General features: G+C 40.7%; 1 protein-coding gene and 1 long non-coding RNA gene across 2 annotated transcripts; one reads left to right on the top strand and one right to left on the bottom strand.

Annotated features, from left to right (window-relative positions):
• Positions 1–323: 323 nt before the first annotated feature.
• LOC102308583 lies at positions 324–10,137 on the bottom strand. The gene is made up of 2 exons (XR_316050.2): positions 7,777–10,137; positions 324–1,246 (listed from the first exon to the last, which is right to left on the bottom strand). It is a non-coding gene; the product is annotated as an uncharacterized LOC102308583 (long non-coding RNA).
• Positions 10,138–11,213: 1,076 nt separating this feature from the next.
• LOC102308068 (homeobox protein otx5) lies at positions 11,214–15,951 on the top strand. Its single transcript, XM_005926582.3, has 3 exons — positions 11,214–12,046; positions 13,182–13,333; positions 13,573–15,951. The coding sequence occupies exons 1-3, from the start codon at positions 11,947–11,949 to the stop codon at positions 14,209–14,211; spliced, it is 891 nt and encodes a 296-aa protein (XP_005926644.1). The 5' UTR covers positions 11,214–11,946; the 3' UTR covers positions 14,212–15,951.
• The last annotated feature ends 3,020 nt before the right edge of the window (positions 15,952–18,971 follow it).

Here is an 18,971-nt window from a genome sequence, read left to right as displayed (position 1 = left end):
TTCCAGCCTCCTCTGAGTATTTCATAACAGAATTTGTTCTTCTTTGTACTTTTCTATTTACAGAAATCTATTTTGACTCTTGTAAACTATTACGCTTCCAAGTCTTTGGGGATTGCGTGTCTGTATGTGTGTCACACTGCCAATCGTGCATTTCCACTTTGTTATTTGTCCCTTGTTGTGTGTCTTGCCAGTCCACCAGAAAGACACACTGTGGCCCACCATTTACAAAATGTCACCTGGCAGTCTGAAAGGATAAGTGTTTCTCAGCCACGCACGCACATATTCACTCTTAAAATGAACACGTACAATGACAGAGAACAGCAGCGTGTTTATGCTTTTACTTTATTATTAGAAGCAGATTACATGAATATCCTGTTAGTTTACAGAAGTTAAACTGTGATCCTACATTATTAATAATGCTGATTCTCTCATTGACAACAATATTTTTTACTTACCTGCCAAGTAGTTTCACAGTATTCACTGCCCTGAAATTGTCTTAAACAAATACTGTACCGTTGCAATATCTCTATGGTAGCCATGTGATGTTACACATCATACACGTGTTTGTTCTGCAGCAGTTTCCAGTAGTTTGTGTTTCATCTTGTTTGTTGTTTATGAGCTCTCTTTGCTCCTCGGTGCTGTCCTGTTTCCTTACCACCCCCAGCTGCCCCACAGCCTGCTGAGGTCTCTTCTTTCCCACAGTCACCAAGTGGTCTGGGGGTTGTTCCATTCATTAGAATTTACATCTGATATTTCAGGGTCTTTACCTTACAGTGTAAAGCTCATAGAGATAACTGCTGTTGTGAACTGGCGCTATGTAATGTAACTTTACCAATGCCCATCCAATAATACATTTTAAAGATAAGATTAATACTTTAAGGTCATTTGAAAGCTTACAGGACTGAGAAGAAGGATATTTAAAGACTAGATTCTCAATTTGTTTGCAGACACATTAAGGATTTAGACTGAGAGCATCAAAAAGCCCTGCTAGTCTTGTTAAAGCTCCTAGTGGTTGGAGCACGGTCCTAAGTTGCATTGATAGGCTTTAAGTGTCTCGCCTTCAATTACTTTATGGGAGCATTTCTGTACTTCTTAGATAACATAAGATTGTGTATAAAGGTATAAGCGTTGGCACATAAACTCTTATGGCCTGTTTTAACCCCATGCCAACAGGATGGGAACAGTGCTGCAGTGGTAAAACCAGCTGGCTCTTCAACCCCCATTGCTGCATTGCATGCACAGGAACCTGGAAAAACACAGAGCACAAAGAACGCTGTCAGCACTGGCAGGTTCACAGTTTACATAAATGCAGACAGACATGAAAAAGTCTCCACCAATAAAAGTGTTGAACTCGTAGATATGCTAGCTATACTTAGTGGATCCACACCAAAAAGTAGTTGTAGTACTGGAACCTTTACATGTTCCAGTCCCCAGTTTTTAGATACTTTATTCTGGCAGAAGCATTGACTGTTACAGCCATGGACTGTATACAAAAGATGGACATGGCCACCATAAAGCAGACTGAGTAGCCACTGCATGCTGATTAGCTAGCAATTTGTCAAACAAAGTGAAGCATATCCTGCTTTATCCTCCTTTTTTACTTTAATTAAGTCTGTGATTAGCACATAAAGCATTTTGTTATATAATATATGATTTGGAAATAGCAATTGAGGTCATAACTAATTAAAACGTGTTTACTGAGATCAAACAGCAAGAAAACTGAAGGGATGTTCTTCCCTAGACCTCTACACAATTGGACTCAAGTCACACCCATTCTGGCTATTAAAAGGACAGATCTATGTCACTTTTCAGAGCTGGTAGCATTGTCCATCTTTTATATACAGTCTATAACTCTAGCACAGGGGTTATATAACAGCAATGTGAATGGTCTCTTCATTTAAGTTTCAAACTGCAGTAACAAAATATCTTTAATGAAAAAGACCAATCTGTGCTTGAGATTAATTTAGGGAATACCACACAGTAGGACAGAGGAAGGTGGAAAGGGAGGTCTTATTTTAAGCTGTTTTAAAATTAATTATAGTAGAAGATGTAAGTGAAGCTTTTTATGGGAAAAGAAGACATGACAGAAGATTTACAGGATTGGAAAGAAAATGACTGAAGTGGATCTTTAAATTTGAAAAAACAAAGACTTTGTAATGGAAAAGAAATATCACCACACACAATTAACTATAAGACCGCTCCCCCTTCATTTTCTTATGGTGTATTATTGAATACTAGATGTTTTATAAAACTTTAAGAATAATTAAACAGTTAATTTATGTATATGTGTATTTTCATAAACATCTTTATAGTTTTTTTTCTCTTAAGGTCATACCCCTGCCCACTGCTATCAAGACTTGCTCGTCTTATTCTATGGTGTATTTAACAAAGTGCCTTTTTCATTTTTGAATTGATTTGTACTCAGACGCCCCTAAGTATCTTTTCCCATGTCCTCTCCTCACCACATACCCTTCATTTTTCCCTGTGCCTTTTTTTCTCATCCCTACAAACACACCACTTCTCCTCTCGTATTCGCAGCCCCATAACCCTCTTTTTCCTCAGGCACCTTCACCTCACAGCTGTTCTGCTCCTCTCTGTTCTGGCCATACCTCAAGCGCTAATGCCACCTGTTTCTTACCTCCATGCCTGAACTCCTGCAGCTCATACCCCTCTACCTCGCATTTATCCTTCCTTTTCCCCCATCACTCCCCCACCATATGAAATGTTGACCCTGTGGCTGGTGTCTCCTGGTACTGTGAGTGCCTGCCAAGCTAAATGGGCCCAGAGCACTGGCCATGTGTGTGTGTGTGTGTGTGTGTGTGTGTGGGGTCACAGCGTGGGGATTAGGTGTGTGTGAGTGATTGAGGGTGACAGCGGCCCTAGCATTAGGTGCCCTGTGGCAGATTTCGTAGGCCTGTTTTAGACACACTAAGCTGGATTTACCAGCAGCAGTGTGTCAGCAGTGATGCAGCCTGGTTGGACCTCCTACAGAACACACACACACACACACACACACACACACACACACACACACACACACAGGACCCAGCAATCCACCTGTAACCAGTCTTGGCTGTCCCATTAACCCTTCCTTTCTGTCCATCATAACCTTTTTACACTCCTGTAAATATGCATCAGCAGCACAGTGGACCCCATGATGCAGGCAGGCCACTGTAGCGTGCTCTAAGTGTCCTCTGAATCTTGACAAACAACATCGAAACAAACAACGTTAAGGACACGTTGCATTTCAGTGCAACCAGTGGCTTACCTCACTTACCAGTACACTTACACAATGGGTGAATTTTTACATATAAAGTTACACTTGTGTTGAATATTATGGCATTAAAAAAGTGTTTTACTTTGCTGACAAAAGAAGGCAAAAGAGAATATGGGTTAGCATGCAGTCAGTCTCATGACCATCAGACAATGCTCATGATGTAGCCTCCAGCTCTTCTGAGATGGCTTTCATTTCTGCTGTGAGGGTGTGATTGTTAAAAAAAAGAGCACACACACACATGCAGATGTGTAGCTACATCTATATATTGTGTTTCCTGCAAATTGTATGTCCCTTGCATGAGCAGTACTATATGATTGAAATCACAATTATGGTTTTTCTTTGCCACTGAGTTGCATGCTGGGTAGATTGCTGTGTATGTGTGGTCACTTTAGTACTTTGTGAGAGGGCCTCTCAATCTGCACATGTGTATTGATGCTCAATTGTCTGTGTATATGTGTGTGTTTTTTGTGATACCCATGGACCACTATGTGCACACCTTTGTCCTTCTGTGTGATTTTGTGCACAAGTGTGCATTTGCGCGCCTGCTCACTCTCACATCTCTGTTACAGCCTGTCCATTGTGAACAAGAGTGTTGAGCAAGATCCTGACCCACCGGTGGGTACTAATCACACACATTCCTCAGGATTAAACAGCCAATTAACAATAAGAGCGCCATTGTCGCTCTGTCTCCTTGTGCGTCACACGTAAAAGGTTTTCTGTGTGTGTATGTGTACCGAGCGAGTGCGCGCGACTCTGTTTGTGTGCCGAGTGCATGTGCCTTTGGACGAGCACGAAGCCAAGGTGCTTTTCTGCTGATCAGAAAGAACTCTTTGTGCTCCTGTGGCGATGTGTTACAATATTAACATGAAATTGATGGCTTCATAACTGAGATTAAACAGAAACTGTGTGCAGCGTAAAAACAGCGTTGATAGAGAGAAAGATGTTCTGTAAATGCAAGATGTGTGTGTGTTTGTTTATGTGTATTTTGGCACAGTGTTCTTAATGAAGCAAGATAAACCAGGACCTACTGAGACAACAGTGGCAGCTCCACCCGCTACAGAGCAATAAACATTCCTTGTGATTCTACTCTGTTCTGTTCGTTAGTATATGCATTTGTGAGACTGTGTGTGTGTATGCATGATTGCATATATAAATGGTACCTTCAGTACCATTCAGTGTGTGTGTGTATGTGTGTGTGTGTCCATAGGGTGGGTGTATGCATCAGTGTGGCACGTGTCGGAGTGTGGCTGAGGATTAGTGAGGCTCAGGGCCTGTTGCTCCACTTCCATGATTATTACTGCTGTCTACTGCCATATGGGCTGGTGGTGTTGCAGGTGGTGGGTGGGGGTTCAAGCTACTGTACCACGCTAGACACACACACACACACACACACACCCCACCTTTGTCCACCCACTGCAATAATGTCCCCCTTCTCCTCCACACCAGCACACACACATGATCAGAAGACACACACACACACACACGGTCTTTTATAAAGCATATAAAGCCATGCATGAATGCACATATGAGCTTTGTCTTAACTAGCTGAAGCCTGTGTGTGTGTTACATCTGGGGGACATAACTTCCCTGGAGACAGAAAGCATGTCCATATAGTGTAATTGAAAAATTTAGGTTTAAAACTTTGTGTAAGCTGTGTCTAAGTTGTGAATAGATGGGTAACAGGTACTACTTTAGTACCTGTGAGTCAGCAGGCAACTGCATGCCATATGGTCAGAGAGCAGTGGCCCGGGTTTGAGTCCGAACCTGAGTCTTTACCATACAATTATAAAGCGCTCTGAGGGTGCTGTTGTTGTGAATTAGTGCTACATAGTTAAAAAAAAATGCAAACTGAATTGAAGAGCACAGGCTGCCTTTTGATGTTAATTAAACACTGTGAATGCTTTTACATTAGCAGTTTTTCCACGGTTTTTACAGTTTAATCATATATTTTTAATGAATAATAATAAATAACTTTAAGCAAATGAAAAGTATTTGGTTTGCTATAAAGGTTACCTCAAATAATCAGTCAACATTATGAACTCCGTTTATTCCATAACATAATTTGTATTTTGAATGATCATTATCTACCTTTTCTTCAACCACAATTAAAATGAAGCCAGAATTTTGAATGAAACACATCTGAAATGTATAAAAATCAAAGGTTTATTTATTTAAATAAGTACAAAAAGTATAACAATCAGGTACAATTTTATTGGACCAGATCCTGTTAAATGTAGCAATTTAAATTGCACTTGCATAGAAAAATTCAATGAACAATTTACATGTAATTAAATTAGTTCAAGTCAGAATTTCGGGCATATGTGTGTGTGAGTGTGTGTACTTTTTTTTTCTTTTTATTGCATTTACTGAATTTGTATTCACTTCCAGTATTAAAAGTGAATATTTTGACATTGTTTGGTGATATTTTGGTATGCAGTTTCTCAGCTTCTACAAGTGTATGAGTATGACGGTATGAACAGGTGTTAACACCCTAAAACCTCAGACAGTGATAGGGAGGGGGTTAAATGATGACTGGTATTGCACACACACACACACACACACACACACACACACACACACACACACACACACACACACACACACACACACACACACACACACACACACCACCTGCTGCTGTCTGCAGTTGATTAGAGATCTGTCTACCAGAGAAGACAGCAGGACACACACATGCACGCATCAGGGGGTCTGCAGTCTGTGAAATTGATCAAGATGCTGGCCAGACATTATTTACAGATGAACTCATAGTCAGACTGATCCTCCTTCTTCTGTCATACACACACTTTGTGCCTCCACATGGGACCCAAAGGAGGCTGGAGTGCAGCACAGCTTCTTTAAGAAAAAAAAACCTCAGCAGAACTGCATCCTGCAACGACTGACGTCACGCATATCATACATTATGTATAATTACATTAATCTCATCTCATAAAACAACTGTCCACATAAAATGCATGGTAATAAAACCAACACTTTAACACTTTAAAAGCTGAACCCTGAAACTGAAAATAAAATTTTTAAAATTATAATATTAATTATACAGCAATATTAATTTGCATAAGTGCATGAGTTTTTATTTTTATTCTATTTGCTGCAGGAAGTAAAGAATTATTTATTTGTTTGTTTGTTTTTTTGGGTGGGGGAGTGAGTGCATTTTATTGCTTAGAAATCTATTGTGTAATTTATTGAAGTTTATACAAGTTTACACCAGTTACACTAGTTTACACTAGGCATTCAGGGGTTAATTAAAACATTCACTAATATCATTCATCAGCCTGATAGCCACGACTCTATTCAAGAACGGGGCCTCGTGTGACTGTATCATAAACATGGAAAAAAATGTGAAAAAAAGTCTTTGGTTGCAGTTGATAAAAGCTGATAGTGTGAACAAAAGGCGTTTTAGAATCACGGAAATAGGTTTGTATTTCTTTTTTAAAATGTCATAAATATAAATAACAAAGCATTAGTTTCTTCCAGGCTGTATTTACCATAAAAAATTCATGTGAAACCATTTTTCAGAGGTTTCCAAACATGCAATATATCACCAAAGAGACCACCAAGTATAAATATGACTGAAGTTTTAGCTGCATCAAATTTGTTAGAGATTCTTTAAAGTAGCTTGTTTGTATCCATATATACATAGCCACCAAGGTGCAAGTAAATTAAGTATCCAGCCCTGGTCTATATTTGTTGAGTATATGTTTATATATGCATCGCATTGTATAAGTGTTAACAGCCTAGATCCATGACAGACTGCTGGTAACCCAAATCCTTCTCAAAGGACGCGCTCACGCAAGCCCACGCATATGCATACGTATACACTAACAGTGTGCAGAAACATTGTAACAGCAGGACTATTCAGTGTAACCTACACACAACTGTACATATATGAAATGTAAGCACTATCAGAGAGAGAGACACATGGTCTGACCTGGGCTCACGCAGAGTAATCCTTACACGAGTTAAATGAGGAGTTAACACTGACCTCGATACATACCCTCCAACAACAGCATTCATAGCTACATACAAACTCCTACAACAGATGTAGTATGAACATGTGTCGTCTGTGAATGACTTTCTATATGAATAGGCCAACTTGTATACTGAAAAACATGAGAGGCGGCACAGCGCTGACAGCGGGACCCTGAGAAAGCTCAGACTGGGTCTGTCACAACGCCCCTCCCATGCTCCCCTCCATCTGCCTCTCTCTCTCTCTCTGTTCTTCCACTTTTTTCTGCCCTGTTTTATCATCACTCTAGTCAGGTCTTCCTTTCTTCCTTCTTCTCCACCCCATCCGCCCTAACTTTCCGCCCAGTTTCCTCCAGTTATAGACTTTTGTCGTCCGCCAGTCACTCACGGTAACTGTCGCATTCTTACCTTCTCGTTTGTGTCAGCCTGGCCGGTCTCACCCTCACTCACACACAAACACCACTGTGGCCTTTTCTCTCTCACAACAGCAACTTCCTATAATGTTCGTTTACCTTATCAAAACTGATCAATCCAGCCACAGAAGTTAAGGTCCAGGCTCTCCGTTCCAGTGCAGTGAGCGCTCAGTTCTCTCCATCCACCCTTCCTCTGTCAATCTGGCCACAAACCCCTCTTTCCTCCCTTTATCCCGAGGTAAGATACTTACTTTTCAGATAAAGCATATTATGATAAATCGGCTGAACTCTGTGCGCGTGTGTGTATGTGTGTGTAACTGTCTCACACACACACACATGCACACTATAAGCACACAGAGTGTACACAGACATACAAAAATGTGCTGTGTATCGAACAATATGATGTCAGAGTATTTAACAGCTGGGGAAAATGTGTGTGTGTGTGTGGAGGGTTTGTGCATGTATGTGTATGTGTGTTTTAGGCCTTTTTGAATTTAATGGTTTTTGGTCTTTGACGTGTTGCAAATGGCACAAAAACAGCTTTTTTCATCTCCATCATGCCCAAACACACACACACACACACACAGAGTAAATTTTCTGTCAGTAAAAAAGCCTCGGGAACATTTCATGAGCAATGACTGAGTGAAACTTCATTTCAATTCCAGTTTGAAATCCTTTTTTTATCCTTTGGAATTAAAACATTCAGACATCCATCTGAGCAGCGCTGAGCATACAGATGAGGAGGATTTCATATCTGAGTATTTTTCTTTCTTTTTTTTAAACTATAGCTGTCCAGAATGGATGAGTTTGCTCTCAGCTTCTTAGTTTATTGAAGGGCGTTCACTAATGAAAAAGGGATGAGAGAAATAGTGGAGCATATGGGCAAATGTTCTCTAACAAAGTGGGATGGCAGTTAAGGTCAACAAGGGGAATAAAAGAGTTTGGAGAAAATGAAAACTAAATGAAAATACAATGGCGGTGTTTGCCTGTGGGACATGTATGCGTGCCTGTTTCAAAATGGGATGTTTACGAAATGCTGTGCCCTGCTGTGTGTGTGTGTGTGTGTGTGTGTGTGTGTGTGTGTGTGTGTGTGTGTGTGTGTGTGTGTGTGTTTGTCTGTGGGAGTATAGATTAGATGCACTAAGCCTCTTATGTGATGGTTGCCCTTAATTTGCTTCTACTCTGGGTCCTAGTGCGTCCAAACCACAAGCATCACGGAACAATTTCCAAAACAAACAACCCAGAAAACATTACTTGTCATGCAACAGTAAAATCCGCTGCTTTGAATAAGAGCATTAATATTTAGACTGGTACCTAGCCCTGTATCTTAGGGAGGGCTTATCTTTTTATGCACATTCAAGAGCACAATTTAAAGAGTAAAAATCACAAAGAAAATAACTTGGAGGAGAAAAATAGTGACTGTACTAAATAATTCTGAATAAATGAGTCAACTTCCTAATGCTTTCATAATGCTTGTCTTGTTTTCTAAAACAATGGATGCGGCAGTTTTGGGACTTTTTTTTCTTTAAATCTGGTGCAGCATTTAGGCTACAACCTAATGACGATTTTAAAAAAAAATCCTATATTTTATTATCTTATTAGGAACCTAAGAGTCTAATTTAGAACAGCTTTTCCATTTCAAAATAAATGTACAATAACTAAAAATAACTATATACTAATATTTTACAACTATGCTTTATAGCCTAATACAGTCCCAAATACAAATGTGTCATTTATAATTAGCATACAATACAGGCTATTTATGCTTTTGTTGTCAACTGAGAAACTACTGATTAAATGAAGTTATTTTTCCTACTATAAGCTTATCAAATTCTACTGCTCATAACAAAAAACATTTTTAACATAAAAAAGTAAGAAAACAATGTATTTTCTGTTAGCTTATAACATAAAACATGTTAAAAAATGTACTTAAGACTCTGAGGGCAGGTGCTAGGAGAATGCGCGTGCACAGCACTACCGCGCTCGCGCCCTGACGCGCATCTGAGGTCTCGCTATTCCCGCCGTTTTTTTTTTCATGTCAGCTGGAGGTCTCGAGACAGTCTTGTCCTCGGACTCCCCACATTTAGCTCATTTAGCTATCCTGCTAGCAGTTAGCTGTGTATAAACTACCCAACAACAACTGACAATAACAGCTAGACATACAAACAAACACACAGGCGTACCTGGATGCGGTGAGCAACTGAAGAGTCCACCGTATCCAAACCGTGAACAGCGCGCACACTGGAAGGCCTCCCACACACTGAGACAGCCACACACACCTCAGCAGGTGAAGACATTTTATTCTGAGATTTGGAAACGTTCAAACACGCCGGTAAAATACTCTCTGTGGCTCTGTGTGTGTCTTTATATCTCCTGCTTTGGCTTTACAGAGCTAGATAAACCCCTTATACAGTTTGGGCTGTAGCTACATGTGTGTGTGTGTGTATGTGTGTGTGTGGATTTTAAACTATAAGAAATCCGATTCAATTAACAAGCGCAGAGAATCGGCTTTGGACACTGTGAAATTGTCTCGCTGTAGAGGATGGCACAGGCCAAACTAGCCCCGGGAGGAGACACAACGCATACACAAAGCTCAGCGAGAATAAATACAACACCAGGACTGACAAAATAAACAAAGGGTAACGGAAACAAAAAAACAAACAACCATCTGTAATAATAGTGCGTACAAAATTATAAGATAACGAAATAACGTCGGACTTTGCAATAAAACATCTTTATCAGATACTTATTACACATTTAGAATGTAGGTATATAATCAGACCAGGGCCTGACAAATCAAATAAAACTAGTTTCAGATTATTATTATTATTATTATTATTATTATTATTATTATTATTATTATTATTATTATTGATTAAGTGAATGAATGGATAATTGGTCCGGAGGCAGCATGTTGGGGATCAGAAGGGGATTTAATAGCAGAACAACGCGGTCTTTGTGCTACTTTTAATCCGGCCTGTACCCCCCTTCTCCGCCTCAGCTGCTCTACCTCTGCCTCCACACTCAGTCGTCCAATTATTTTAGGTAGGCCAATTTCAAAAATACTTTAGAACAATATAATAACATTTTTAAAAAGAATTAATTCGTTTAAAAAAAAAAGAGAGATCTTGAAAATGTCTCCGGACACCTATGCTTGTTGCTGGGATGACTTTTTTAAGCTTGGCAAGTGGCTATAAAAACGAAAATTGTTAAAAAATTGTGTTTGCGCGCGCGCGGTGCGTGTTTTATAATACTTTTTCGATGTTTGTGTTTACTGCCTGCATATCAACAAGTCTTCTTTGTTGCTGCGGCGACATTTAGATCAAATAGGGACATTAAAAAGACCATATATTATCCAAATCAAATTCAAATTTTATTTGTCACGTACACAGTCATACACCTCCTCTATTGAAAGACAACTTGAATGAATAATGAACAATATGTAGATGCGCGTGGGCGTGTGCGCAGAGAGAGAGAGGGAGAGAGAGAAGGAGGGAGGGCTCTGGGTGTCTACTTGGATAAGAAGTTACTTCTAATTAGCCAGTCTCTTCTCGCTCTCCTCACTTGTCCGCCCTGCAGATCAGCGTCCTCTTCTTCTCAGGGACGACCAGGGACAGAGAGGCCCCCCACCCGCCTTACAATTTTTCAACACCCGTCAGACCGCAGGCACCAAACTGCTGTGGAGCTGCCGCTGCTGCCGCTGCTGCCGCTGCTTTTTGGCATCTTTCACCCGGCCACGTTACATGTGCGCACTGCAATTACGCACGGCTCTGATGGAGATTCTAACCGGCCTCGATTAGCGAACTGTGCTGTTTTCAGTGTGGTGTATTGACTTGTCGCACCGGGCCGACTTCAGTTGAGGTAGTCTTTCTTTTTTTGACTAGAAGCATTGAACAAACACCAAATCCTTAAAAGCGCCGTGGTTTTACGCGTCAGGTGGAAACAAACGTAAAGGGGCTTGGCCAAAGGTGCCTGGCTGGAAGGCAGTAAGTCAGAGTAAGGTATAAAGATAGTTGAGGAGAAGGCAGTCAATGGACAATTAAAAAAACAAAAACAACCTAAGGCCAAACATCCCAGGAAAAGGAACAAACACCGTTAAAGGCAGTTAGAAGGAAAATAGAGAGAGAGAGAGAGAGAGAGAGAGAGAGAGGAGGGAGAGGGAAAGAGAGAGAGAGAGATACACCCCCTGGAGACTAGTTAGGAGACCCGGCCCCCGGTCTGAGAGAAGGAGAGAGCGAGTGAGGGAGTGTTTTAAAGCCGGCAGGAGGCATGATGTCCTACATTAAGCAACCCCATTACGCCGTGAACGGGTTAACGCTGTCCGGCCCGGGCATGGATCTGCTCCACACCGCCGCCGTTGGATATCCCAGTAAGTACTGGCCTTTGACTTCTGTGTGTTTTTAATCTGTGTAAACCTGTAGTTTCTTTAATCGCCTTTATATTAAGTAAACAAATACAATAAAACAAGGGAAATGAATTAAGTGAAATATTCGTTATGTATTTATTGCTTATATTGCGCAGAAAAACGGTAAAGAAAGAAAAGACTCAATTTGAATAATATATTTGAAAATGTATCTGTACGGTTATATTTATGATTATGAACCTAAGTGTCTACTGCTCCGTGTATCAGAACATGTGTTCACTTGACCTATAAATTCAGAGGATTATAGAGTCAAAAAACAATGAAAATGTGTGAGAAGAGAAAGGCCGCCTGTTCTCACACGGAATTAAAACTAACTCCAATCTGTTGCGCTTACAGTGTAACCTATTTACAAAAAGGACAGTCATTGTATTTCATATTGGTGCATTAATAATATATATTTTTTCATGAATGAACACTGAGGTTGTTTATAAAGGCCGATATGCAGCGACCAGCATCTGCCACAGCTCAGAGGATAGTTTGAAACGACGGCAGAAGGCGTGTTGTCGAGCTCGGCCCAAAATTTACGTTTTTAAAAGTCATAATCCCCGATGTGGATATTCATTTCGTTTCGGTCTTTCTTTTTTTTTTCCAGTCAGAAATATTAAAAAAGAAAGAAAAACTTCAGGCCTGCTGGATCCGGTCCTATAAAAACGTTTCAATCCCGCACACGTTTGTTTCTTTCCTCAACGCCACATAAAAGATTGAGCTACGGAGACTCGCCACTATTTGTTTGTCTACAAATATCCACAGCAGCGTATAAAATGTGAAACGAAGCCGCAACGGTGCTTATGTATTTAAAGCGTATGCTGCGAATTCAAGAGAAAAATCGGAATTCGTTTATTTGTTTCAGCGTTTTTATTGAAGTTGTTTATATATAGATTTGAATTTCATATTATTTTCAATTCATCATTTCTTTCATCATCAGTTCAGTCATTTTTTAAATGTAATAAATGCACACCAACGTTGATACATGGCCTTACATGGTCCAATAATTTTTCTGCGGAATTCTTCAGATATAAACTCAACGTAGATTTTAACGTGGCAATAATAATAATAATAATAATAATAACATTTTTTGTAGGCACCCCACGCAAACAGCGTCGGGAGCGCACGACTTTCACGCGTGCGCAGCTGGACATCCTGGAGGCTCTTTTTGCCAAAACACGCTACCCAGACATCTTCATGAGGGAGGAAGTGGCACTCAAGATCAACCTGCCTGAGTCCAGAGTCCAGGTAACACATTATACTGAAAATTATACTCATATATATTTTCCTATATTGGCAGGGCAAAACACCTGTGTGTGTGTGTGTGCGTGTGTGTATGTCACAGGGACACACATACAGAAAGAAAGTGAGGGTTTGTTGAGTTCTTATGAAAGCAGCTTGTACATCTTTAATGTTTTTTATCAGCTGCTTTGATTGTGAAATAGTGATACTTAGATATCTTCTCTCTGATGCTCCTGTTCCCAAAGGTCTGGTTCAAAAACCGTCGTGCCAAGTGCCGCCAGCAGCAGCAACAGAGCACAGGCCAGTCCAAACCACGGCCCCCTAAAAAGAAGGCATCCCCTGCTCGTGAGGCCAACACCGAGGCCAGTGCCAACCCCACCAACGGTCCCTACAGCCCTCCTCCCCCTCCTCCAGGCACCGCCATCACCCCCAGTTCCAGCTCTGCTAGTGCCACAGTGTCCATCTGGAGCCCAGCCTCGATCTCTCCGCTGCCAGACCCCCTGTCTGCTTCCACCACCCCGTGCATGCAGCGTACCACCACCTACCCCATGACCTACACCCAGGCCCCAGCCTACAGCCAGAGCTACGCAGGCTCCTCCTCCTACTTCACTGGCCTGGACTGTAGCTCCTACCTGTCTCCAATGCACCCACAGCTGTCGGGGACCGGAGGGGCCCTGAGCCCTATCACAGCCTCCTCTATGGGCGGGCCCCTAAGCCAGTCCCCAGCCTCACTGTCCTCCCAGGGCTACACAGCCGCCTCACTGGGCTTTGGAGCCGTCGACTGTCTAGACTACAAAGACCAAACTGCCTGGAAGCTCAATTTCAATGCCGCTGACTGTCTGGACTACAAAGACCAGAACTCCTGGAAGTTCCAGGTCTTGTAAATAACAGGAGGTGGGGCGTGGGGAGGGAGGTAGAGGGAAGAGGTAAGAAATAAAAAGATAATAATCAAAGTAGGTTGGAAAAAAAAACAAGATTACTTTCTATGTGTTTTAGAAGGAGGAAGAGGTAAAATTGGGACACAGAAGTCCCACCAATCACACATCAGCTGAGGAAGTGATCGGCTGAAATAAACTCTACGTGTTTGTCGTTTCAGAAAAATATCAGTGGGAGTAATGTGATCTGTTGAAGCTTGGTTTGGTGATTGTAACAAAGAGATGGCAATCGTGTTTAAGCAACATAGAAAATCAGCCTTGAAATCAAGGAATGACTACATGTAAGGAAAAAGAGACTGATGTATGCAGAATAAAATCAGACTAGTGAGAACAAGCTTTCCTGTTGATTCGACTGATAAAGCTGAGTTTGACTCGGACCAAATTTAAAGCAGGGCTTATTTGTAAAATTGCCACAGCACAACAACATTTGTAACCTACAGGTTGTTTTTAACATAGAATTGAAATGGACCTTTTACACTGATGAGAACTGCATTTCTTCCTTTCAGACTTCTAATTTTGTTTTTTCTGTCATGTTTTTCTTTGAAAAAGCTGCTTTTTTTAATCATTGAGCTTTGAGAAATGAAAACAGTTCAGCTAACCCAATGTGACACCTAAAGCTTGGTGTCTTTACAGGGTCTTCTCTAAATCACACACAAGCTGATGGTTCCTAGTAGCCTTGCATGACAGTGACCCCCTGCAGCCTGTGTGGGATACGAGCTGAGGGGGGGGAGGAGTAGGTCACTCCAGTGACTGCAGTACGAACCTGTTGCCTTTGAGCATGGTTATAATCATTAGCTGAATGGCTAGTACATTGTTAGTGTAATAAGATCACTTCCACACATTTTGAGGGACAATGGTCACATTGTTGCTAGTTGAGGCAGAGGAACCCCTCTTCATCTCACAGTGGCATGATGAGAGCAGACTGCCAATAAACTGCTGCAGTGAGGTATCTGATGGGAGAGGAGACTGCACCGGAGAAAGGGAAGGGACTGGGCCTACATGCGGCCGACTCATCCCTCCTCCTCCTTTGCTCAGAGTCTGGTGCCTCTCTCAGCTCCAACCTGTAAAGATGTGATGGGTACCACTTTATGTGTTTGATGTTTTGTCTGATTTCTTTTCTTTTTTGTATTAGACTTAAAACAACTTAAGTTTCTTTTCAAATTTGTGAATTTGTTTGAGTAAAATTTGTGGTAATTTGTTTTTAAGTTCATATTACTATCAGTACTATTATAACTATCATCATTAATATTATATCTTCTGCTGACATGGACTTTGCTAATATACTTTTTTGTTGTTGTTTTGTAAATATTAAAACTTGAAAGTGTAATCATGTCTGGTATCAGCTGTGTGTTGTTACACAGGCACTCCACCCAACAGACTCTATCACCCTCTTTCTTAATTTCTAGAAAACTGCCAACTTTTAATTTTTTTTCTGTTTATATACTTCTGGTTTCTGCTTCTTCTTCTTCTTTTTTGTCAAACTCAGGGGTTTATCCAATAGAAGTAGCAGTATGCTTCTTAATCATTTATTGTACTTACATTTTTTTTTTTTGCTTTATAATCGTCTCTGCTTATTTTCTGATATGAATTATTTTGTATATTTCATTTGTCTCCTGTGTTTGACCGGTCTCATCACTACCATGCCAGATAGCTACAATGTTTCTGAGACATTAAACAACTTCATTAAAACTCCTGGGTTACTGTGTTCTCTAAGTCATGGATCCTTCCATTTCTCTGCAATTCAGGGCTGCAAGATAGTGCTAAATAGTGATACTGCAAATTTTAATATCGTTCCAATACCAAGGGAATACAGGGTCAGTACTGCTGGTACTAATACAGGTACTTTTAACATATAAAGCCAGCTTTTTTAGGGGAGAGCAGTGTGTCACAATTTATGAGATGAATCATCATCAATTTGGAAATGCATTTTAGTGTCCACTAAATCACTGTGATTTTTATTCTCCACAATAATTAGTTAACACAGAAAGACACATCTTTCAGCTTTCCATTTATTTTTAAACTGGGTTTTTTGGAGACCTGGAATTTAAATTTGCCTGTCTCTGAAGCTTGTTGGGTCAACTCCTGTTGTTTAAATTTGATATAGGCTATTAATAAAACAGAACTGACAGTCACACAAAAAGGATCAGACATTTTTCATAGTGCATGTTTGAGGTATGTTTTTTTCATTTCCAGAAAAATAATGTGCTTAACACAATTCAGTGTGCCTGATATCAACAAAGTACCGATCCTATCACGCTAGCATCAATCCAATACCGATACTGGTGTTGGTAATGCTATCGATATTTGGATCGATACGCCCACCTCTACTGCAAGAGAAGAAAATGGAGCACTGGGACATCTATAGTGGGGAACATTGGGATTCCATACAAGAGGTTCAGTGGGTATAAGGCTGAAATGAGAGGGAGCAGGGCAGAGAGGACAGAAAACAGATTAGAACTAACCCTAATACCGAGTCTCACCACCACACCGGGTCCAAACTGAAGCACGAGAGACAGGCAGATTACTTTGGATTGATGGATGTTTCTGTGTGTTCCTGCCACCGATAGGCCAGAGGGTCAGCTTTATGGGGGTTGCGCAAAGTGCACTGGATGAAAGGTTTTAGCCGTGCTTCCGGGAACCACATAGGCTATGTCTTTTGTCCCTGTGCACTGCCTTCTATATGCTTTATCCATATTTTATGGTCAACCAGGGTAATACAAAGGCAGTCCATGGGCAGGTCAACCTGCAAGGAGTGTTTGCTATTAGATGTGATGTGACCGGTCTGTGGGCTACGCTTTCTTGTACTGTTGTTGATCTGTCAGCCAGTCGCAGAGAAGAGCAAAGTTATAATATTGCTAATGCCTCAGATCAATTACTGTCAGTCTGAGCATCTGTCAGACACCTCAGATTAGATCAAGGAACAAAATCCACAACTAAAAATCAGTGTTGATTCTTACAGGACAAGCAAGTCAGTCCCAAAGAATCCCAACTTCAGCTATGAAATGAAGATATTTACAGACTGGAGGAAAGAAAAATGTATTAATAATAATTAATAACTCATCCTTTGGATATTTTTTAGGCTTAATGTTAGGTATATGTGGCTGTTTGACTGATAGAGCCTCAGGCACAGGCAGCCATAGCTGGCTAATTTGACTCACTGAACTGGACCTCACCTCTGTGTTTTGTTGTGTTGGGGCCTTTTTGATTATTTTTCGTGGGATTATCTGAAACTTATTGAATAATCTATGGTGCAAAAACAGAGGAAAGTCACTCGGTGACATGAACAGATCAATGTCATCAAAGGTGTTAATTGCTTCTGTTTGAACAGTTTCTAAAGGCTGCTATTTGTTCTTTTGGGAAATGTTTTGCCTGTTTGGTTTGCTGTAGTTGGGCTGTCACAGTGTGGCCGATGTGCTTTTTTTGGGTTGCAAATTTGCGTTGCCGAGAAAGTTAAGCTTTTGAGCTGCTGGGAATACAGTTTATCTAACAAAATGAGTGAGACTAGTGAAATGCCTGAGGAAAATAGAGGAAAGGAGGACAATCAAGCTTGAAATAAGGGCACTGACTTGAAAAATTGAAAGTCTTCAGACAGAATACAAATTAAATGTGGGGAAAAAAACAAAAGGACTAACATATGAAATTAAAGAGCTTACAAAAAAGGATGAAAATGCAAAGGAAGATTGCAACAAACTGGGGAAATTGATTCAGCTGTATTAAAACCACAAAGAAGCACACGGGTCAGTTATATTAAGTCCCAAAGAAGAAAAGGAAACCCAGAGAGACTGGTTTAAACGTACTACCGAACACAATTCAGGCGTTATGGAAGCTCTAAAGCATTTTGGAGCTTGTAGGCCTTTCTGCAAACTGGTCATGAGGCTGTGGGATGCACTGCTTGCTGCAAATTTAGACATTTCTCCCATTTCCCCAGATGAGGCACCTGGCGAAGTAAAACTGAAAATACTCATTCACTAATGTTCAAAATGACATTCCCCTCTCCAAATCAGACAATATGGCAACAACAGACAAATGTAAATACCACAAGTGTGTGGAATATGTAAAAGTGCCATGGTTCTGGGTCATTTTAACCCAGCATGATCTATTTCTTGTATTTTGGTATTTTTTCTGTATTATGGTTTATTTTCTGATTCTTTAGTTGTCCTGTTTGGATAAGTTTCAGTGTTATTCTGGTTAAGAGTTTAGGTTTAGTTCAGTGTCTACTCTGTGCCCGTCATGTTTCTTGTTTTACTTTGAAGGTCTGTGTCTCATGTTAGCATGTCCAGTGTTACTCTCCCCTGTGTTGTCATTATGTTTCATTCGAGTCAGCTGTGTCCTCATGTGTCTCCACTTCCCCTGATCACCTCATGTGTGTTTCACCCGATGTCTGGTCGTAGTTTTTTGTAACAGTTTATGTCATAATTCTAGGTCTTAGTTCTCCCAGCATCCCTCAGTTTATTCCATATTTCATAGTTGTTCATAGTTTTTTCTCAGTTTCCATGTTTTTACCTGCAACTAGCCAAATAAAGGTTCGTTTGGCTTTCAAGTTTCGCCTCCTCGCCTCTGTCTGCTCTTGGGTAGTCTATACAAACCCACACACAGTCTGCCCCCGCAAACCGTGACATAAAGAGGTGATAAAGGTATCTCTGGTATAATTTTGACATGTATTATTACTGTTATTCATTCATATACTTGGAAATGGAGTGGCATTTATA

Source organism: Haplochromis burtoni, unplaced genomic scaffold (genome assembly GCF_018398535.1).
Source record: "Haplochromis burtoni strain Fernald_Lab_line unplaced genomic scaffold, NCSU_Asbu1 Contig_94, whole genome shotgun sequence".
Taxonomy (NCBI): domain Eukaryota; kingdom Metazoa; phylum Chordata; class Actinopteri; order Cichliformes; family Cichlidae; genus Haplochromis; species Haplochromis burtoni.
This window is presented reverse-complemented; position numbering and strand designations above follow the sequence as displayed.